This window comes from Ammospiza caudacuta, chromosome 19, assembly GCF_027887145.1.
Source record: "Ammospiza caudacuta isolate bAmmCau1 chromosome 19, bAmmCau1.pri, whole genome shotgun sequence".
NCBI classification, from domain to species: Eukaryota; Metazoa; Chordata; class Aves; order Passeriformes; family Passerellidae; genus Ammospiza; species Ammospiza caudacuta.
In genome coordinates, this window is record NC_080611.1 from 4,626,092 (window position 1) to 4,645,650 (window position 19,559).

Consider the following 19,559-nt stretch of genomic DNA (forward strand, 5'->3'; position numbering starts at 1 on the left):
ATGCTCCAAAGGAATCACTGCAGATTAACACCAGCTTTTAAATTCCATTTTCGAAATCTGAAGGGCTCAGGACCGTTAAGTTTTCCTCTATAAGGTGATAATTATTTGAATAATATTAACAATGCATTGCTGTGTATGAACAGTTTCACAAGCACCAAAGTAATCCTCCAAAAATCACCTTAATGAAAAACAAAACCTCACCTCAACTCAAACAAAAATCCACTTTCATGATACTTCCATTACAATTCAGGAATCTGAATTGTTGTTTCATGGATAAAGTTTTAAATATGGATTACATGAGGCAGTCACATATGTTGGGCTGACCAAGTACAAAGCCATTTAAAGATTCTCCTTCTGGAGCACATTATTTCATTAAATAGGTACCCTCTACTGTTAACATATTTGACCAGAGTGGGGAACCTAAGACTATTTTTATACAGACATTAAAGCAAATTTGAAACATTCCAAAACATCAAAGAGAAAAAGGATGGGAATGAGAGAACAAATCCCACTTGGAGAAAAACGTGGCTAAAAAGTCAGTTCTTAGCCATGACCATGATGAAACAAAAACCTGGAAACAAAACTCAGATGGAGAATTTAAAAGAGTACTGCACGATTAGATTTATTTTGGAGAGGTCTGTGGTCATGACATAGATATGGGCTACTAGTGTAACTTTTATTTAAATACCTCTCTTTTAAGCATTTTTCCCATTTTTATTCCTTGCTGCTTGTCTGCAACAGCACCTTGCCTTTGATTACAAAAATTCCTAAATGTCTAAATTCTTGTCTTTGAAACACAGCTGAAATTAGGATAACCTAACTTCAGCAACCCTAAGTAACACCTTGAATCAGTCCTGCTTTTTGAGAACCACACAAAATCCAGGATGCTGCCTGTGCCTGACCCCTGTCTTTTATTCTTCATAAAAGACAACAAGCTGGACAGAGAAACAGCAGCAGCCTAAATTCATGCAATTGTTAATAAACATCTGTTGCCAAGAGATGTTTTGCAGAAAAGAAACAGATGCAGACTGTCTAAACACATTGAGCCTGCGCAGTGGGGACAGCAGAAAATAACAGAAGAAAGGTTTGCCAAAATCCCCCAGCCTCTCAAATGGCTGAATTAAAAGGTGTTAAAAAACTGTGGAAGAGATGTTAAAATGAACATGGATCCTCAACCTAAAACCTACCATGCTAATGACTAAATATTGCTTCAAGCCTTTCTTACATTCATTTAGATTATGGAAATTTGTGTCAGGTTCCATGGGTTCTGTCCTCAAGACAAGACAGAGAAAAGGAACAAACATATTCTGGACATAAACACAGGATTTCTACCCAACACACCAACAGAACAGACAGCATTCAGCAACTGGTACTGGTATAAAGCATCTCTTAAACCTATTTTACGAAATATTTCACAAAACTGTTGCCATACCTGGGCCAAGCAGCGGGGACCGGTTCGGCTGGGCACTTGACTGGTGCGATGGCTGAGGTTCAACCATGTTGGTGTTGATAATGGTGCTAGTGGTGGTGGTGTTGGTTGTGGTACTGCTCTGAATTATAGGATTATTTCTATCCCACATGTTTACAGTCTTGTTGTTGTTGTAATTTGGGTCGCCCCAAGCTGAGGTACCATCATCGATTTCCATCTTGCGGCGAATGGACGGTGGAGATGGCTCTTCCCAGCCAGTTGCCTCACAGTTCTCTTTTTGTTTGGCTGGCACTGGCCCACCAACCCACCCTGACCCCGTCTGTTTTACAGAAGCAGCTCCTCCCCAGTTACTCACATTGTTGTCCTGGGGTTTATTAGCCCAATTTTGTTGGGGGCCTGGCTTTAAAGATTCCCCCCAACTTGTACCTGTATTAGCCTTGCTGTTTGTGCCATTCCCCCACCCACTGGTCCCAGACTTTGTGGAATCATTCCAGCCAGACCCCGATCTATTGTCAGAATCCCATCCAGATCCATTCTTCTTCCCATCACCCAAGTGTCCAGGAACAGATGATGAATCTGTCCAGTCTCCACCTCCTGAAGTCCAGCTTGGATTTGATTTCTGTCCATCTCCCCAGTTTTGAGATTTGGGTTTCTGAGGTTCACCCCAGGTAGGTGATTTGTCCTCCTGATTTGCGGTCCCACTCCAAGTGTGGCCGCTTTTGGCAGCAGCAGCATTATTAACAGTAGTAGAGCTTGCTGACTCTCCCCACCCCCCTGGGCCATTTGGTGCTTTGTTGTTATTGTCTCCCCAACCTGTATTTGTTGGAACAGCTGCCGGTGGAGAGTTGACCCACCCAGATACTGAAGAGGTATTTGTACTGTTCATGATGGACCCATCGTTCTTCCCCCCTGAGTTTGAAGATTGAGTAGCTGCACAACCCCAGGCCTCAGTTCCATTGTCATTCTTCCGTTCAGACCTTGGGGACTCTTCAAATTCCCAGGCAGTGTTTTGCTTCACAGGGGTCTGTCCCCACCCCGTATTGGACAGGACCCTGGGGTCAAGGTCATTTCTTGGCAACTGAACTTGCCCTTGGTCTATCATCCCTTTGTCTCTCCTCCTGCCCTCTCCAGCCCCCTCCCTCCCAGTACTGCCTTCATTTTGACTCCCACCGCTGTCGTTGCTTCCTTCACTAGCCGTGGTGCCAGACGCCGCAGCTTTGGCCCAAGAGTTCATTTGTTCATTGCCCTGCTGCATGGCAGGATTGGGACTGGTAACACTCGAGCTATCCCACCCTGTTGATCCTTTCCCATTGATGTCGCTATTGGAATGCTGGTTTGGGGGCTTGCCCCACTCGCCGTTGACGCCGTTGCTGGCGCTGCGGTTGGGGTGGCCCCAGGCTCCAGAATGCACACTGCCAACCCCGCCACCGCCCCTGCCCCACGCCAGGACCCCGGGGCCGGAGGGAGGCCCCGAGTCCCACGCGTTCGCTCCGTTTCCTTCCTTCTGCACAGCGCTGCTGGATCCGTTTTGTTTAGCACTTAATGCTGAGTTCACAGTGTCTCCATTCCCCTGACTGAACCCAGAATTGCTGTTTCCTGCGGCAGGATTACCTGGGGACATCCCCCATACTGAACTGCCCATTCCTTCACCACTGCCCCCGCTGACTTGAGAAACCGCTGTCCCGTTAGCACCAGGAAGGCCTTGCAGGTGGGGCGGGATGATGGCCCCCATGCCCACGGCCATCCCCCAGTTCGGCAGTCCGTTTGTCTGCATTGCATTGATAGGGTTTGGTGAAGAGTTCATGGGGTTAGTGTTATTTGGTCCATCAGTGTTAAGGTTCTGAGGTTGTACGCTGAAAGACACATTCTGAGAAGTGGACGTTTGTGGTTCTGTGCTCTCTTGCGGCAGCAAGTTTCCCCAAGCACCTAAGGTGCCTGGTGGGTTCCCATTCTGGTTGCCCATGTTCTGACCTATGGCACTGACTGGACTGCAAATACTGGAAGGGTTGCCTGCTCCCACAGTTCCTTCATGTCCAAGTACAGGCCAGGCAGCTGGATTGGCATTAGGGTTAAGGTTAAGATTAATGCCAGCATTCGAGTTGGAAGCACCCCAGCAGTTCTGACTTCTACCGTCTCCCATCATGTTGTCCATCTTTCCATCCCCACCACTGGCAGAGCAGTGAGCTAGGCCAGAGCTGGAGCCCGCAGCCACCCCCCACACCCTGGCCGAGCTGCCGTTGCCGTTGGCTCCACCAGCTCCAAGGGCACTCTGGTTAGAAGTGCTTTGGACGAGTGCTCCGTTGGCGCCATTATTGCCATTAGTTTTCTTTGTATGTCCAGTGAAGTTGCCTTGGGCACTCCCTGTAGCCATGCTACTGTTCTCTGAGCCACAGTTGGAGGCAGAGTCAGTGTCTGTAGTACATTCTGAGGCAGACTCAGTCTCAGCTCCGGTAATGGAAGGCCACGCTTCCTTGTCAGTCCTGTCTATTATCACTTTATCCCAGCTGCAGTTGCCTTCACTCCTGAAAGCGGGCTGCTGTCCCCAGTGGGAATTCTCATAATGGTCTCCCAATCCACTGTGGCTGAGATCTGAAAGGATCCAAGGTTAAAAATGAGTCCACTGTTCAAGCACTGCAAAAGCCCTCTATTAAAAGCGCTGTTTTACATCACTAGTTACAACATTACATTCTGCTAAAATTTAGAGTACATTCTCTAACATAATGCAATTTTCCTCACTACAATGCTACAATTTTCCTCACTACGATGCTCCTATTAACTTGTTTGGGGTTTTTTTAATCTGAAAAAATTATCAATTAAAATAACTGAACAATTTCATTTTAGAACAGAGAAGTGTTTTGTAGCCCTCAGTGTACCAGTAAAAATAAAAAGCAGGCAATAAATAAGAAGAGCAAATATAGTAATTTATGTGTAAAGTCAAAAAAGCAAATTTGGAAAAAAAACAGAAGAGTACCTAGCAGACTCTTACCATTTATCTTGACTCAATTCTCATTCTTCAGAGAAACACAATGAAAGTGCATTCAATAAAAAAATGTAAAATGTCATCCTGCCCTGAGATATCACATACACACCCACATCACAACACAGAAAATTCATACAGTATTTAAGTTTGCAACCCTTCTTGGAAACAAAGAAACAAATCCAGACAGCAACCTTTACTGTTAGGTGCCAGTTATAAACACCACCAATGTATATTTTAGCAGAGAACTTGGGCATCTCTAAATAACTGACAGCTTTGTCAGGAAACTTACCTCTCCCAGGCTTTACTCGTGGTTAATACATCATTTGGGATTTGTACACACAATCCCCTGTGTCCCCAAGCCAATGAAAAGTGATGCTGTGCCTTTTCAACACTGTCACAGCCTCAAACACAGACACTAACCCAAAAATTAACCAAAAGCTCTTGAGCAGCTGCTTGCTCACCAGGGTATGACGATAAACTGGAAGGCACAACACGTCTCATGTTAAGAACTCAAGCTTTGGTCAAGGCTTTGCATTTCCTTTCCATCCCAACTGCTCTGTGCAAGATTATTTCTCTCAGTTTCTTTTGACAGGAATTTGATAACAAGTATTTCAGTCTGATCCAATCTGCAGAAGAGCTCGTCTTAAATGCTTGCACATATCAAAGTAACGAATTTTGGATGTCAACTATGTTAACTTGCTTTGAATCTGCTGCAACATGGCTTGTACTCTTTTTGTGAATAAAATGAATATTTTTGTGGGGAAGATGGATGCAACAAATCTCCCAAACAAGTTGTTAACAACGAATGCCTAATATGAATTAATTTAAATCGCAAATATGTTGGTGTGATGAGCTCCTCTAATTAGAGGTGTTCTGATACTGCAAAATTTACTCCAGAGATGAGAAAAAGCTCTTTCTCTCTGACAAAGTCTTGTTCACACATTTTACCTGTAGCTTTTTAAGGTGGTTGCTTGGTTGCCTTATGAAAATTTTGCAAGATGAACAAATAACGTGCTAAACCAACCCAGATTGCTTTTTAAAAAAAATTTAAATTAATTGAAGCAGAAGAAAGGATTTTAGAGAAAGGAAAGGAAAAACAGTATTAGTTGATTATCTATCTTTTCATCATACCAGGAAAAGACCTAAATAATCACAGAAAATAGAATTGCTTGGGTTTGAAGGGACCTTAAAAATCATCTCATTCCACCCCCTGCCATGGGCAGTGACACCTTCCACTGTCCCAGGGTGCTCCAACCCTGTCCAACCTGGTCTTGGACACTTCCAGGGACCCAGGGGCAGCCACAGCTGCTCTGGGCACCCTGTGCCTTACCACCCTCACAGGGAAGAATTTCTTCCATAATAACTGACAAGCACATGAAAAATCTGAAAGAATGTGAACAGAACCACTTGGATTTACCTAGATTCCTTCCTCTACATGCAATGGCTGGAAAGGAAGAAAGCATCCAGTTATTCCTGGATGGATACAGTCACTGCTACAGCACGTTAAACATTTACCTGATGATCTAAGATTTGCTACACAGGTGTTAAACTGAGCCCTGAATCCCAGATAAGACATGGAAGGGGAAGGCAGGCTGTGCAAGGACTTAAAAAGGGGTCAGCAGGGTCAGAGAAATGAGCCGAGGAACATTCTTAGCAGAGTAGGAATGAACAAAGGGAAAAAAGCAGCAGCAGGCCAGGCCAGAAGAAAAGAAGTTGAGGCAACCAAGGAATCAGATAAGAGGAGTTACAGGAGATTTTATTCAACCCTGTGGGTGGTGGGACTCAGGGCTGCGTTTGAGGCTGACAGATGGATTTGAAAGTGGCTGGAAATCCATTGTTGCAATGAAAGGTCTCCTCAAAGCTGAAAGCTCAGCTCTGTGTGCAGGTGCTGCCCCAGCAGAGCCCTGCAGGGCAGGCTGGGGAAGGAGGATCAGGAGAGCACCCAGGACGTCTCCATGCTCACAGCACCATGGCTGATGAGATGAAAGGGAGCTGTTTGTTTAATCATTTTCTTTCTCCTCTCCCCAAAGACATTGGTTAAAGCAGTGCTCAAATTTGAGAACACTTTGGAGACAAAATAAAGGGAAGGAGAGGGACTGAAGATTAAAAAATAGCTTGGAATGATTGCTGAGAGTAGGGAACAAAACAATTTGTTAAATACAAGACCAGATCTTCGGGAGCAGTAAGAGAAACCATGAAGAAAATAAAATTATAATGGAGAAGAACTGTTAAAACCAAAGAGATGACCATATTAAGAGTAGAAAATGGCCAAGTGCCTGGGCTTGGTTGGCCAAGCACAGCTTGGCAAGATCCCAGCAGGAACGTGCAGCTCCAACCCCTGGGCTTCCCAAGGCTTTGCAAACCCAGGGGCTCCCTTTCCTGTCCCACTCTCCCTGAGGTTCAGATGATTCCCCCAACAATACCCATGGGCTAATCTGGCAGTGGTGGCTGTGGTACGGATTACAGGAATTCTGTGGAGGGGATGTGAAACCAGGGATCCACTGTGGAGCAGCAGTGGGGTCCTGCTGGTACCTCCCACAAATCACAGCTCAAAAATCACAGAAAAAACTTCACAATAACCTCAGAATGTCCAACACACACTGGAAAAATCAGTTGTAACACCAAGGCTGCTGTCATAAAGCTCGCAAGAAAAGGACATATGAAGAAAAGGGGAAAAAAAATTCACAGCATGAACAGACACCTGCAAAAACTGGGGCTTAGCTGTCAGACAAACCAAGAGCTTGAATACAGATCTTGAATAAAGTAATGTAAGTTTGATATTCTTGTCTCTAGAAGCAAATAACAAAAAGGCTTTTTTCCATTTTAACTAAAAGGGGCTTGCTGCTATGAAATAAATAATGAGTAGCACAGTCTTACTTAATCTGTAACAACCTTAAACATTTGGGAAAAATAATGAATGTGAAATATTTTATATGATTAAATCAAGAGAACTTTTCTGCTTGTTTATTTGCTTGTTTTTTGAAAAAACATATTTACTCCAACTTTCTAGGAAACTAACTGTTCACAGAAATTCACAATATTTTGTTTTCTTTTCAAAGCTGTTAAGATTGAAATGGGAAACTCATTTTCAAAATTCTTAAGAATGGGTTCCTCTTAATTTATGCAAAGATGTGAAATAAAAGCACTGAGTCCACCAGAAGCATTTCTACCACTCCTCTGTGAGCTGAGCAAAGACTGTAAACAAGGCACAAGGAACAGGAACCACAGGTATTCTGTGTTAGCAAATCCTAGTGCTGGGACACCACAGAGTGAGAACTATTTTTAAATTAATGCTTTGTGTTTCAATATCTTAATTATGCATCTTTTATAAAATATCATTCCCCTGATCAACAACATTTCTTCAGCCATCAGGAAGGAAATATTAATTTGAGGATAATGGCTTAAATTTGTTTTTAACAAGCACAGAACTTCTGTCCAACTGCAACCATACACATGACCTGGAAAATGCACAGCTCTGAGCAGTATAAATAACAGCATGAGGGAGTTGTTTTGTTTTGGATTGCTGTTTTTTAAAATAATATCCTTAATGGGGTGGGAGGAGATTGCTGGTGTTATTATGCACTGTAGCCAACATACTTGACCAGCTTCAATTCAGTACTTATTAAAAACAGAAAACATTTTTGGCTGTGTTGGGTAATGAATAATTAGTTACAAAATCAGTTTAATGTTTACATAGATTACAAGTGCAAAATATGAGTAGAGTGAAATGGGAGAAGCTGTTGCATGCATTTCTCAGAAAAGAAAATACTCTGCCTGCACAAGTAACTGACCCCAACTTCCCTCCTCTTGTGAAAATCTCATTTACAATCATATTTAATTTTTTTTTATTCAGGTGAGTTAAAACTAACTGTATCTTCATAGCTTCCATTGCAATAATTAGTTCAAATGCTGTGCAGTAAAACCCTGTCTCCCCAACTATAACACAGCATTCAGCTGACTTTGGAACCAAAGCACGGGCAGGGTACGAAATGGCAAAGCCTGGGATGAACTTTTAATGGAACATTATTAATAAATTGTGCTCAGCCCATTTTAAATCAGATCTAACAGTGACTCCTCTCTTATGACTTGTTTTGTTTTTCAGCCCACGTCTGTCACGTAACAACAACCAGACCCCCTGGCTCGCCCTGTGCTGCCCAAAGGACAGATGACAGACGGTGCTCCCTGCTCTGACATGCAGAACACAGAAAAATCCCAAGGGCTGCTGACAGTCCCACTGGGGATTTTCCTTGGCACATAAAGGTTAGTGATCCTGAGTCAGAATAGGAGGAAAAAAAGGGCAAATTATTTTCTCTCCCCTCCTCAAAATATAGTTTTCAATTCAACGTGAGCAGATCTTTAAAATACTACAAATGAGTTTTTCCAAATCTGAATCAAATAGGAATCGCCAGGAACATTTAAAGTGCTAAATCAAATGTAGCCTAATTTCATAAAGAAAACATGACATAAGCATCTACTCTGAATCACAAAATATAAAAAAGCAGAAAATTTGGGCACTGTAGTGCTAACATTTCAGGTTACCTGCTGCATCCAGCTCTAGGCACAGAGACAGATTTGAAAACTGGCATCTATCTGAAGCCCCTAAAAAGCTCACTCACAAGTCTCATGGATTGAGGAAGCTGAAATCTTGCACAGCACACACAATGTGGAAAGGCAGAAAAGAGATGGAAGCATTGAATAAAGCAGCTTTATTTATTTTAAAACTAAACCATAGCTAAGCCCACACGGGGGAAAGCCTGTTATCCCCTTTTCATTTTCCGCACTACGACATTCAAACGTCGCTCCTTCCCTCTGATGCTGAAAGCTTTCAAATGCATTAAGAAAACAAGCAAAAAAATAAACAAGATTTTTCATTATTACTAGAGATTCCACTAAATGCTACCCCTCTGAAACAAAAGCAGCAGTAGAAAACATCAAATCATTGCATTTTTCGGCTCAGTGCAACATATCTTTACAAGCAGCTCGCTGCGAAGACGCCATTTTATCAAACCTGAAACGCAGCCAAAAGCTCAGGACGCTGTGCTGCTGCTCTCTCGCTGAAATGTTATGTAATAAATTGATTTAACAGAAGCAGATGCTATTTTCTCAGGGTTAGGGTTACTTTCTCTCTTTTTTTGGCTCTAAAAAGGGCTGATGGGTAATAAAATACCTGAAGAAAGGAGCCGCCCAACCATCCTAGGAGACGCTACATTGTGTGCAGAGCTGTTTCTACTCCTGCCTCTACGTTCTCCAGGGCTCCCGGCTTCAATATGTCGGCTGTGTACAGTGTAAGCCTCATCCTGTAGAGCTGCCAAGAAAATCTCTCTGTGCGAGCGCGCGCCCAGACAACCTGCGAGCTCGGCCGGGCCTCGGCTGCACTGGCTATGGAAATGCCCTTTCCAGCACAGCCCTCCTCCTCCTTTTCCCTGCTCCGCTCCCCGGCTCTAGGTGAAGGTATCAACAGAGCAGGATTTTTAAGCTTTGATTATCTAATTGCAGCTGACACTAAACCGATCTTCCTTCCTCTTTAAATTCTTTCAACTGTCACAAAACATTTTCACTTTGGGACCTGGCTACAATTAGCGCCCGTAGCTGCTTTTCTGCCGCTTTTGAAAGTCAGCCAAGACAAGATGCGGGCGCTGCTGAACGCCTGCCCTGCTTGGAGTCCTCCTCCTTTCTCCTGCCCCTGCTCAGAGTCCTCCTCCTTCCTCCTGCCCCAGAGCTCCTGCCACTTGCCCAGTGCCTTCCTCCCTTTCCCAGCCCCATCTCCTGCCCTGTGTCCTCATCCCTCTCCCTCCTATCCACTGCCTTCCTCCCTCTCCCAGCCCCATCTCCTGCCTCCTGCCCGGTGCCCTCCTCCTCTTCCCAGCCTCATCTATGCCTTCTCCCCTCTCGCAGCCCCAGCTCCTGCCTGGTTTCCCCCCCCTTTTCCCAGCTCCATCTATGCCTCCTGCCCAGTGTCCTCCTCTCTCTCCCAGTCCCATCTCCTGCCTCTTCCCAGTGCCTTCCTCTCTCTCCCAGCCCCATATTCTGCCCAGTGTCCTCCTTCCTCTCCCAGCCCCATCTCCTGCCCATCACCCTCTCCCTGCTCCAGTACCAGCTCCAGCCTCATCGCTCTCCTCCCTGCCCCGGCTCCTTCCTGTGCCAAGCGTCCTCTCCCCTGCCCCAGCTCCCTCCCGCCGCCCTCCTCCCTGCCCCAGCGGCAGCTCCCAAGTCCCAGATGTACCCTGGACTGCTGCCAAGCCCTTAATGACTTCCCTGCCTCTATCTAAACCAGCTCTAAGTGGCAAATGCGAGCGCATTAATCAGCGGCACGGTTGTTTATAGAGGCAGGGAAGAGCTGCCTGAACAATGCGGAGAGAGGAGAGAGGGGAGAGGGGAGAGGAGAGAGGGGAGAAAGGAGAGGGGAGAGAGGAGAGAGGAGAGAGGAGAGAGGAGAGGAGAGGAGAGGAGAGAGGGGAGAGGGGAGAGGGAAGAGGGAAGAGGGGAGAGGGGAGAGGGGAGAGAGGAGAGAAAGGAGAGAGAGAGGAGAGAGAGGATAGAGGGGAGAGGGGAGAGAGAGGAGAGAGGAGAGAAGGTTAGAGAGGAGAGAGGAGAGAAGGGAGAGAGGAGAGAGCGCTGCCTGAACAGCCGGACCAACCATCTTGGAACACTCTGGGCTGGCAGTCTCAGCTCCCTCCACAGCATAGGAATACTCACAATGGGGTCAGCTTTACATTTTTAGGGCCTAAAGATCATCATAAATGCATAATTGCACATAGAGGGCTCTTATCAGTGCAAATCTCAATGGCTAATTCACACAAGCTTCCAGCATGCCCAATATGCTCCTTTACGATGATTTCCCCTCCTACCTGCCCCAAATACATATTAATGATGTGGTAAATGGGGCACGTTTCAGCTGTGCTGTTTCACTTCTCATCAGAGCAGTGTTGCCCCTCTGTCCTGGATCTCACCATGGCTCTTTAAAGCTTTGGCCACGCTCTCAGGGTCTCTGCCACTCCATCACTGAGGCACAATCACTGCTGCTATTCTTGGCTAAAGAACTGCTCCACTGAAGGACTCCTGAAAATAGTTGGTTTCCTCCTGAAGACATTTATTTTCTGTTTCTCTACAATAGTCTCTGAATACTGATCGAGTTCAACCTCATCTCAGAAACAACAGATAAATAGAAATGAAATCTGTTTGGTTTTGTTTCTAGTCAGAAAATTATTTCAAATGCACCCAGGAACTAGGCTTGAGAGTCAATTTTGCAAGAACAGTTTTAACTGTAACTATTGTTGTGGTATTATTACATTCCTTTAAAACTAACTATATATGATGGGAATTTCCATTAGTTAAAAAGATTAGTCAAAACTTGAGTTCCTTGTATTTTTCCTATAAATGACATAAACTTCCTATAATCAACTCCAATTTATGAAGATCAGTACTTATATAGGGCATCTATTGAAGGGCACTGTTTTTGCCAGTCAGGGCACACAGAAAGGCAAAGAAGAACCCCAAGAAATGAGTCACAGTCCAATAAAAAGCTTGGGAGTAAAAAGAAGTGCAGCTTCCAACTAACTGTGCTGGCAGAGCTCATCCTTTCCCTTCCTGTCTTGGGCCAAACTTTGATGGGGAATGTGTCTCATAAATTTAAAATTCATAATTATTAATACCTGAAGACTAAAAATGGGGATTTGAGAGGTGATGCAGCCTGCTCACCTGGTCAGAGGAACTATTCCTGATACACACAAGGTGACATTATCCCAGCCCAGCAAGGAAGCCTCCAGAAATGGAGCCTGCACATTCCCAAGTGCTCTACCTCACTTCTCAAGATTGCTTTCATAACAGCAGGATTTTCCTAATGTCCCCCCTCAATCTTCCTTGTTGAAAGTTTAGCCCATAATTTTTTATCTGATCCCTCACAGGCACGTAGAAAGTGTAATTTCCTTCCCTGCAGCAGCCATTTAAGTATCTCAGCATTTATAATTCCAATCTTCCTTTCAATCAGAAGCTCTGATTTCTTCCATCTTTGCAAGGCTTTTCTCCAGGATTTCTTCCCATTCCTGTTGCATTCCTCTGCTTCTTCCAAGTGGTTCCTTCTACCTCCAGCTGGAAAGTTCAGAGGCCTTACCCACATGTCCCTCAGGAACAGCTCTGCCTCTATCCCTCAGGCTCTGTTCTCTTTTTAACACATTAATCAAGCTTACCCTGTGACCAGACCCGTTTTTGCACTGTGAGACCCACACATCTGTATTTGGGTACAGAGCTGCTCTGGCCAAAATAAAGAAATTTTATATTTCTTTATTTCTTACCCAATTATCCAGTTGTATCACCAGTATTCCATACTGTAATTTTGCCTTTCTGTTACGTAGCACTCTTCTCCAGTTGGTTTTAACCAAAAATTTATTGAAGGCTGTTGTTTAACCATCCCCTTTGGTATAACCTGCTCTCCACAATCCCCAGTGACTCTGCATTTCTCTCCTGAAAAGTTCAACATGCACAGAAATGGCTGTTTTGGGGTTTTTTTTCCTCCTGGGATCATTCTAACAGTTACTCTGGCTGATTTACACTTCCTCAGTTCTATCTTCTCACCTCTTAACATGGGTTGGCTTTTTTCTCTTTTGTAGTTTTCACACTCTTATAGTGACCACATTGCTCCAATCCCTCCTCTGCTCAGTCTGCTACATGATGAATGATGCACATGATGACATGTCATTATTTCCACACAACTGGAAACTTTATTTCCTGAAGTCTCTAACTCACTCTAGCTTTAGTTCTAAGTTTACAGATGAAGGAGAAAGGTATTTAAAGTATTCCTGATGCCACCCATCAGTGGTTCCCTCTGTCCCACTGCCCTTGCTCTTAACTACTGACTCACTTATGAAAGACTCAGCTTTTTGTTCTTTGAGGCTCTTTTCCCTCCAAACTGCTACAAATGTCTTTATTTCTTCCTAGTATAATTATATATAATTCCTGAGCTGTAAAAATTCAGGTTTCCAGTAATTTTCACATGACCTGAGTGTGCACCTGGGGCTTTCTCATCTTCCCAAGGACTAAACTCCTTCCTACCCCTGGCCACTGTGACTTTAAGTTGTGTTGTACCTTTTACTTCTCCACCATCAGGACAGCTCCTGCTACTTGGTCTCTTCACATACTTTATCAGAGGCTGCCACCTGCACATTTGACCACCTTGCCAGGCTTTTTCTGACCTTTTCTTCCTCACAGACACCTCAGCAGGGCAGTTCTGTCCCTGGCTGTCCCTGCAGCACAGCCATCCACAGTGAAGCTGGAGAAGAGCTGCAGCTCCTGAAGCAGAAGCCAGGTTTTTGTACAGCCCCACTCTTTGAAAGTGAGGACAGCAAAAGTACAAAAGCACCTCAGTTATTTGTCCTTCCACAGATTTCTATTTTTCTTTCTCCCTGTGCAAAATTCTAATCACTGTCAAAGAGATTTGAAGCAGCAGATTTATTTTTCATGCTCTGCTGCCTGATGTCAGATAACATCCACAATACAGAAAAATTTGTTCCAAAGATTAGTTTACTGATGAGTTTCTACCATTTTTCATTCCTAATGCCCATATTTGGGCTAGGAGATTGCCGTTTTCTTGTATTCAAAGCATTAAAAGGAGTTTTTTAAAATTTTAATGGGAGACAAAACTCTCAAGTAGCTGAGACTCACTTCCCACAACTTTCCTCTCACTGCAGTTCAGAAAATGTTCCTCACCCAGGAGACAGAGCCATGGGTTAGATCCCTTATCAGTGTTATCTGCTACATTTATGGCCTTGTGTGGTGTTTTAACTTCCTTTTGTCTGAACCTACACCTGGCACTAGTGGCAAAAAATGCAATCAAGCCAAATTCTTGATTCTGGTAATTTTTCAAATTTCTGGTAATTTCTCAAATTTTTTAAATAACCAACATTTGCCAAATTCTGGTGATTTTTCCCATGTTTTGATCCCAGTATAGGAAAACTTTTCCACAGCCACATTACAGAAATGTGTGGACATTGATGTACAGGGGACTGCTCTGCAAATCATGGCAAACAGAGGAGAGTAAGGATTGCAGCTCTCAGGAGTTTCTTGCAGGATGGAACTGTGTGTTTGTCACACACAGTCACCTTCCACTGAAGCAGCATGAAGAGCCAATTCCTGTGTTTCCAAAAAACATCTCCATTTGAGATCAACAGTCATGATTCTATGAAGCACATCATCAAGGTATTGTGGATAATTTTTTTTAAGTGTATTTTCTATATAAAGTGTTAAATTACATACAGAGCAAGTGTGCAAACACAATGAATTAATATTACCAAATTTCTACTTTAAAGCTTTTAGTGTTTCAACTATTACAGATTAAAAACTCTGCTCTGGGAAATCCAGAATAAATCCATTTTAAAGTCTCTGGTTTTAATTGTGTAACTTTCCAACTAAAAGCAAAAGCACAGTAATGTTTTGCCAGCAAAGATATACTGCTAATGGAATTGCAGAATATGAGCCCAAAGAGGTGAAGTTCAGCAAATCATTTCCATAAAAGCACTTTCCACATGTGCTTTGTTTGTCAAGGCTCAGCCTGTTTGCAATGCCTCCAGGAGATCAAGTAAAATCTTATTTCAGACTTTTGAAATTAAACTTTATTAATATATTTCAGAACCTCTTTGGCACGTGCAAGCCTTACCTACAGCCCTCACAAATCACAATGAGCTGAAGTGCTCAAGCTGAATTCTTCAAGCATGACTTTAGCAGAAAGGTCTCATCACTTTGCTGGATCTGATGAAACAACTGTATGTCAAAGCTTATCAGTGTTTTCCAACCATATTGACTGAAGGCATGATAATCTTTGTCTAAAACTTCTCTCCAAATTTGATTTTACAACCAAATAAAATTCTGAGGGAATTCTGAAGTAACTGCAGTTAAAGGATTGGAGTTTGGAATGAGTATTGTCAGACATGATTTTAACAGTAACCAGCATATTTTAATCTTGCTTCCTAAAAAACTATTAAAATGAAAGTTAACACAAAGGGATTACAAGAAGAGTTACCCTGTCACAGAAGAGCACTCAGCAATTTCCAGCTGCCCACTTCAAGGTGCACAACACACCATGCCATGAGCATGAATCTCTCAACTGCAGCTAAAGAAATCTTCAAACACAAAATAAACCTTCCAGCTCCAGAGAAAAGAAGAACAAAGTTCAGCACAAAATCTGGCATCAGCCCACACATGGAAAATAAATCTCTGTTTCTAACTGCTGTCAAATTCTCACTTCGCAACAAACAACAGATAGAAGAAATTAAGAGTGTAACTCGAGTTCCCACAACACTGGTGTGTTTACTCATTCTGATTTACTGCAGGAGTTATTTGCTCTCATTTCTTTCTGGACTTTGGAAACAGATAATGTGGATCTCCACTGCAAAATAATCTACTTGCCAATAAAAAGATGCGCACAAGTTCCACCCTGACTCCTGCAGGTTGCTTTTGAGTTGACAGATGGTGATTTCATATTCCTGAATTTCAGGAAAGTCAAAGATATCTTGGAGAACTGATTACTTCTTTTGATCTCTACTCTAATAATCATCAAACACACTGGTTGCCTGGAAACTCCCATATAAAATTCATCATTTGTAAAGAAACTAAAATATCTCTATTACTTGTTATTTTTAATCTCCCATGGTAGCTTCCAGAAATGATCCTAATTCTTTTAGATCACGTGGCAAAGGATCATTCCAATAATTCAATTAATAGGAAAATGCCTCAGACCTTAATGAGGGAAGTTATTTACTCACCTGTTTGGTGGAGTTAGATGACAAAGTGGGAAGAGATAGAGAGTCACAACTTTAAAAATAACAAACTGGACTAGATAATGGAATACTGCTCATAAATTAGAGATACAGCTTTCCTTCAGTGTAATCCTGGAAAGGATTACAGAGGGGGCAGGTCAAGAACAAGCTCTGTGGCTCAACACAGACATTCCAGACAAATAACTATTCTACTCCAAAGTACTTCAAAAACCAGTTCCATAATTGTTAACAATGAATAAAAGACTGTTTTCAAGGGGTAAGATTTCTAAAATATTCTATGCAATCTGAAATGTTTTCATTTCATAACAGTTTGTCTGGTTAATGTTTTAGAGATTACCTTAAGAGAGAAACAAAAGATCCCTACTCTCTTCCACTTCACTGACACTTCCAGGTGATAAACCTGACAAAGAATATATTAGTGGCCATTAATTTCCACTTGCCTTACATTGGCAGAACATCCTTTTTAATTCATGACATTGCAGTTAAATTCTGATAAGTGTTTTGGATAGGCGGAGGCAGTAGATAACAGGGGCTGCTGATAAGAGAATAAAGAGATAAAATAGTGTGATTGTTAGAGTGGAGAGACTGGCAGTGACTCTCTAACAGTATTTCTTGTAGCTGGGTAGTTAAAAATAAGGCCTGAAAGGAGCATGGAGGCATAATTACAAATCAACTCGGAAGGGATATGAAGCTGTAAGAAGAAAAGCTACAGACATGAACTTACATCAAAAATCTTCTGGGTTCAAGATGCTCATGTAGGACAATCCTGACACTTTGATTACACCAGATCATCCATTAAAATGTGCTGCTGTGGTTTGTGATGAGCCTAAAGAAGCCAGCCCACGTCTGAGGGGCTCTGGGCAGGGTAGGACAGGGAGGGAGCCCTGAGCGGTGCTCCTTTGCCCCTGGGTATGGCCAATAATGCCCTGAGCACTGCTCCACCTCTGCCTTTACACCCTGAGTATGGCCAATAATGCCCTGAGCACTGCTCCATCTCTGCCTTTACCCCTGGGTATGGCAAATAATGCCCTGAGCACTGCTCCATCTCTGCCTTTACACCCTGTCCAATAACGCCCTGAGCACTGCTCCATCTCTGCCTTTACACCCTGTCCAATAACGCCCTGAGCACTGCTCCACCTCTGCCTTTACACCCTGTCCAATAACGCCCTGAGCACTGCTCCACCTCTGCCTTTACACCCTGTCCAATAACGCCCTGAGCACTGCTCCATCTCTGCCTTTACCCCTGGGTAAGGCAAATAATGCCCTGAGCACTGCTCCACCTCTGCCTTTACACCCTGGGTATGGCAAATAATGCCCTGAGCACTGCTCCATCTCTGCCTTGACATCCTTGGCATGTCCCAATCATGCCCCTGCAGGGATGCCTCTCCCACACTTCAGGTGCTGTTCAGGCAGACAAAATTCCTCTTCAAAATTCCTCTTCTGGACAAGTTGATTTTTTTTTTCCTTCCCATCATTTCCCCAGAGACCTTTTACCTGCAGACTCTTCAGTAAATTAAATATCCAGGGAGCAAGAAACAGACATTTAAAGAAAACAGTTCCTACTGATGCTGAGAGGAGGATGGTAAAAAACTTTCTTTTGATTAAGTATTTCTTGGTGAGAATTCTCCTGTTTAAAATTCTTCATTTTCATATTCACAAAACCACACCAGTTGAAGATTTCTGGGAAAATCTTCATGTTTATAGGACACAGAATTCCCTATTTTTTCTAAATCTAACAGTCACTCAAACCCCAACAGCTGTGATAAAAAGGCTTTGGCCTTCCCTGGATATTTTTCCTACTTCTTTCCTCTTCGTGCTTGACAAGATTAAAACCAAAGCCTGTATGAGAGATTGAGTAAGATTGTGGATATGTGCAATTCATGGCAACAAAGGTCTCTCAGGAGAGAGATACTCCTCCTGGGCCCCCCAGGGCAGCCAGGCACAGAGCTGCTGTCATTATAAACTGAGCTGGACATTTCTTTTTTCCTCCTGTGCCTTCAGTCAGCAAATGAGCTGATGCTCCACCTGCTGGAAAGAACTACGTGAGCTCCAGAATTCAGCAAGTTCCTTCTGAGTGCAAAAGGGCAGCACTGAAATCTCCAAACATTTCATTCTCCAAAAGAAATCTCCACCTTGTGTCAGCAGACAAAAGGTAGCCAAGATTTAGTCTGTTTAAGATCCTGTTCCAAAAGGTGCAGATCTTGTGGTGCCTTTGAAATCTTTTGTTTTGACTTTAGAGAGTAAAGAGCAACAGGACAATTGTGACTCTATGGACAAACTGCTATGAGTAATTAAAATTGCAGCTTTAGATTTGAAGCGAGGGAGAAATTATTTACTCATAGTAGTAAGGTCAGAGGAGGCCATGGAAATGTCTCTGCTCTGGAGCCAGGCTGGGAGAGCTGGGAATGTTCACCTGGAAAAGACTCCAGGGAGAGCTCAGAGCCCCTTCCAGAGCCTGAAGGGCTCCAGGAGAGCTGGAGGGGACAAGGGATGGAGGGACAGGACACAGGGGATGGCTGTAAGCTGAAGGGTAGGTTTAGGTGAAATATTAGGAAGAAATTCTCCACTCTAAAGGTGGTGGGACACTGGTGCCAGGTTGGACAGGGCTTGGAGCAAGCTGGTCTGGTGGAAGGTGTCCCAGTTTTTGAGATGAGCTTTAAGGTTCCTTCAGCCCAAACCATTCCATGATTATGTTGCCAAGTAGCACTTTTACAAAGAGTTTGATCTTGGTTAACTTGTTTAGGGCAATAAGATAAAATGAAGCTGAAAAGCTGCTGCACTGTTTCTTTTCCTCTCATTTCTACTAACCTTGACTGTCCTCTGAATTTTTCCAATGGTAACATAAAAGAAGCAAAAAAATAAAACCCCCTGAACGAATTCAACAGTGTAAAACATCTGCTGAGGGTTGCCAATACTACACATACAGCAAGTTAAAATAGGAATTGGGAAAAAAATAAAGCCTCAAGGTAGAAATGCATCTGGCAAGATCAAAGTCAGACAGCTCGTACTATACTCTTACAAGGAAAGTTCTTTTATGAGTTATGTTATGATTTACAGTGGCCTTTGTTTCATTAAATTCAAACACAGATGCTTCAGATCCATCTACAAGGATGCCTGGAAGAAACCTCCTGACCCTCAGGCAGCCTGAGCCACTGCAGTTGGCTGCTCTGAGTGTGCCACATAAATAAAGATGAGAGGGGCAGCTCCAATCTCAGCTCCCCAGGAGCTGAGGGATGGCTGGGGCTGTGCCAGGGGAGGTTGGGATGGATTTTAGTGAAAGGTTTTTCCCCCAGAGGGTGCTGGGCACTGCCCAGGCTCCCCAGGAATGGGCACAGCCCCCAGGCTGCCAGGGATGCCCAGGGTGGGGCTGTTGGGGTGGCTG

At 43.6% G+C, this 19,559-nt stretch overlaps 1 protein-coding gene across 2 annotated transcripts in view; it reads right to left on the reverse strand.

Annotated features, from left to right (window-relative positions):
- The window catches only part of TNRC6C (trinucleotide repeat containing adaptor 6C), a 103,034-nt gene that overhangs the window by 34,135 nt on the left and 49,340 nt on the right, over positions 1-19,559 (reverse strand). For both annotated transcript variants that reach the window (XM_058817229.1, XM_058817228.1), the window contains exon 5: positions 1,433-4,018. In XM_058817229.1, coding sequence (XP_058673212.1) covers positions 1,433-4,018 — 2,586 coding nt within the window. The remainder of the gene's footprint in view (positions 1-1,432; positions 4,019-19,559) is intronic.